Source organism: Montipora foliosa, chromosome 8 (genome assembly GCF_036669935.1).
Source record: "Montipora foliosa isolate CH-2021 chromosome 8, ASM3666993v2, whole genome shotgun sequence".
Classification (NCBI taxonomy): domain Eukaryota; kingdom Metazoa; phylum Cnidaria; class Anthozoa; order Scleractinia; family Acroporidae; genus Montipora; species Montipora foliosa.
The window spans coordinates 30,319,833-30,322,332 of record NC_090876.1 but is presented as its reverse complement, the minus strand read 5'-3'; the positions used below and the strand labels follow the sequence as shown (position 1 = coordinate 30,322,332).

Below are 2,500 nucleotides of genomic sequence, written 5' to 3'. Positions count from 1 at the left end.
AAGATGGAATGGATAAGTTTGAAAAAATGTGTTCAGTCCCCAAATACATCGTATTTGAGGATGAACTCCTGAAATTATTTAATCGTTGCGTCATCTGCGGAGAAGAGGTGTTAGAAAAAGATCTGGTTAAAAAGGGCTCTATGTTGAAAATAACAACATTCTGTAAGAACTCTCATTCAAAAGAGTGGGTTTCTCAGCCGACCGTTAAAAGAGCTGCTGCAGGGAACTGTTACTTTCTGGCGCAATTTTATTTACGGGCAATACGTTTTCTCACGTGTCAGAAATGGCTTCTACAGTTAATCTTGCGTTTCCTGGTGAGTCTGACTACCTCAACTATCAAAACAAGCACCTGTTTCCAGTTATAAATGAATGTTGGCAGCAAGAAAAGGCTTCAGTGCTTGCAGATCTCCTAGACAGGGAATCTGTAACTCTCATTGGTGACGGGGGCTGTGATTCGCCAGGGTATAGTGCCAAATATGACACGTATACCATGATGGACACAGAAACTAAAAATATTGTAGATTTTGATGTCGTTCATGTGAAACAAACCACAAGTTCCCAAGCAATGGAAAAACTAGGTTTTCAGCGTTGCCTCGACCGTGCCCTCGACAGCAGGATTCCCGTGGATGTCGTGGGCACTGATAGACATACAGGAATAAAGGCACTGATGAGAACTGTCTACAAAGATCGCGGAGTTGAGCATCAGGTCGACGTTTGGCACCTTTGTAAAAACATAAAGTTGAAGCTGGCGAAAAAAGCCAAGAAAAAAGGATGCGAGGAACTGGCCCCCTGGATTAAATCAGTAACTAATCATCTTTGGTGGTCGTCTATGACATGCGAAGGGAATGCTGAGCTCCTTAAAGAAAAATGGACCAGCATACTGCACCATGTTGCTGACAAGCACAGTTGGGACTCATCCACCCTCTACAACCGTTGCCCACACGATCCCATTTCTGCGACTGCGCGCCGGAAAACTAAGTGGGTAAAAGCAGGTTCACCTGCACACGAAGCTCTGAAGGAGGTTGTTATGGAAAACAGGCTTCTCAACGACCTGGAACTTCTCTCCAAGTTCATCCATACTGGAGCCCTTGAGGTTTATCACTCGCTCTACAACAAATACATGCCTGAAAGGCAACATTTTAGTCACAAAGGAATGTCTGCACGATCGCAGTTGGCTGCTTTAGACCATAACTCGGGAACTGGGCGGGAGCAAATGGTAACATCACGTGGTGATAAGCAGTATCGTTACGTTTATCCCAAGGGCATGAAAGACTGGGTGGTTAAGCCTGTGTTCGAGAAGAAGTCTAAGCAGCACGTGAGGGACATGATGCACCGGGTTTTGGAATCGAGAGCCACAGGGGAGGACATCGAAGAGGTTGAGGTTCCTGACCTGCCAAGGAACATTACAGAGTCTTTAACTTTAACTTTAACTTTAACTTTACAAACTTTACTAACTTTAACTTTACAAAGTCTCTTTAACTTTACAGAGACTTTGTTCATTCAAGAGCTAAAGCCTTCCCTTAATGTAAATATTAGTAGTGAGAAGTTATTGCTGTTTTAGCTATTACTTTTCATTATGTCTAGACACGTACTGCTGCAGATCATTTTTCTCAGTCTAGGTTCCAGACCCCTATTGTTTACGATATATATATAGTTTTTAAAAATTGTAACGGTCACTTTTGAAAATGTGTGTTGACTAGCATACGAAACGTCAAGTTTTATAAAAATGCGTTGGAATACAATGTTTATCACCGCTGTTTGTGTTATTTTCCTAATGAAGCTACGATGGCCTAAGAACAAGAGTTTAGCTGTTCTTGTTCAAAGTTTCAAAACCATTGAATCTTAACATAACAGTTCACATTTCGTGCTTAAATAATCTGTTTCATTGAGGGCTTTTTTTGTTGAAGTTAATCTCAGAATAGAAAACAAGCTATTCCCCTTGACCGTTTTGCATACATTGTTATCCCGGCCATGAATAGTTCCCCTCCGCATCCTTATATCCAGTATAGATGCCACTTTCCTCCGGGTACTCTCTTCGGATGGCCCAAACAACACAAGACGGGATAACGCATCTGTTTCCTTTTCCCAGTCTGTTGTACGTCCACCACGTAAACTGACGGTATCCAGCTAATCTCATACTCCTGTAAATAATCAAGAATATTATGATGTAATGGCGTGCATTCTTAAAATATCAAAACTAGTTTAGTTCATAAGGTTTCGGAATTATCTCCCACTGGAGTGTAAGGTAAGGGAAACACAAAAAGGTTATGGTTGTTGTGTTGATGTTGACTTCACTACCTACGAAAGCATATATTCAAACTGATACTGTTATTTGAAAAAAAATGTTTCCCCGGTGAAGGGGTATTAAAAATTTTAACACTCTTGCCACGAGTATATTGGGCGCTGCAAATTACAGCATTGTAACAAGATAAAACTCGAACAAAGAAAGAAATCCTGGAGAATGTTGACAAAGGGGGACAATTATCTAAAACATACTTCA

General features: G+C 41.1%; 1 protein-coding gene and 2 pseudogenes across 1 annotated transcript in view; 1 reads left to right on the top strand and 2 right to left on the bottom strand.

The window, feature by feature from the left end:
- Window positions 1-2,500, bottom strand: part of LOC137968029 (uncharacterized) — a 6,793-nt pseudogene that overhangs the window by 1,509 nt on the left and 2,784 nt on the right.
- On the top strand, window positions 27-1,511 carry LOC137967504 (uncharacterized; annotated as a pseudogene).
- LOC138013257 (P2X purinoceptor 7-like) overlaps window positions 1,961-2,500 on the bottom strand; it is a 987-nt gene continuing 447 nt past the window's right edge. The window contains exon 3 of the mRNA XM_068860276.1: window positions 1,961-2,141. Within this exon, the coding sequence (XP_068716377.1) occupies window positions 1,961-2,141 (181 nt within the window). The remainder of the gene's footprint in view (window positions 2,142-2,500) is intronic.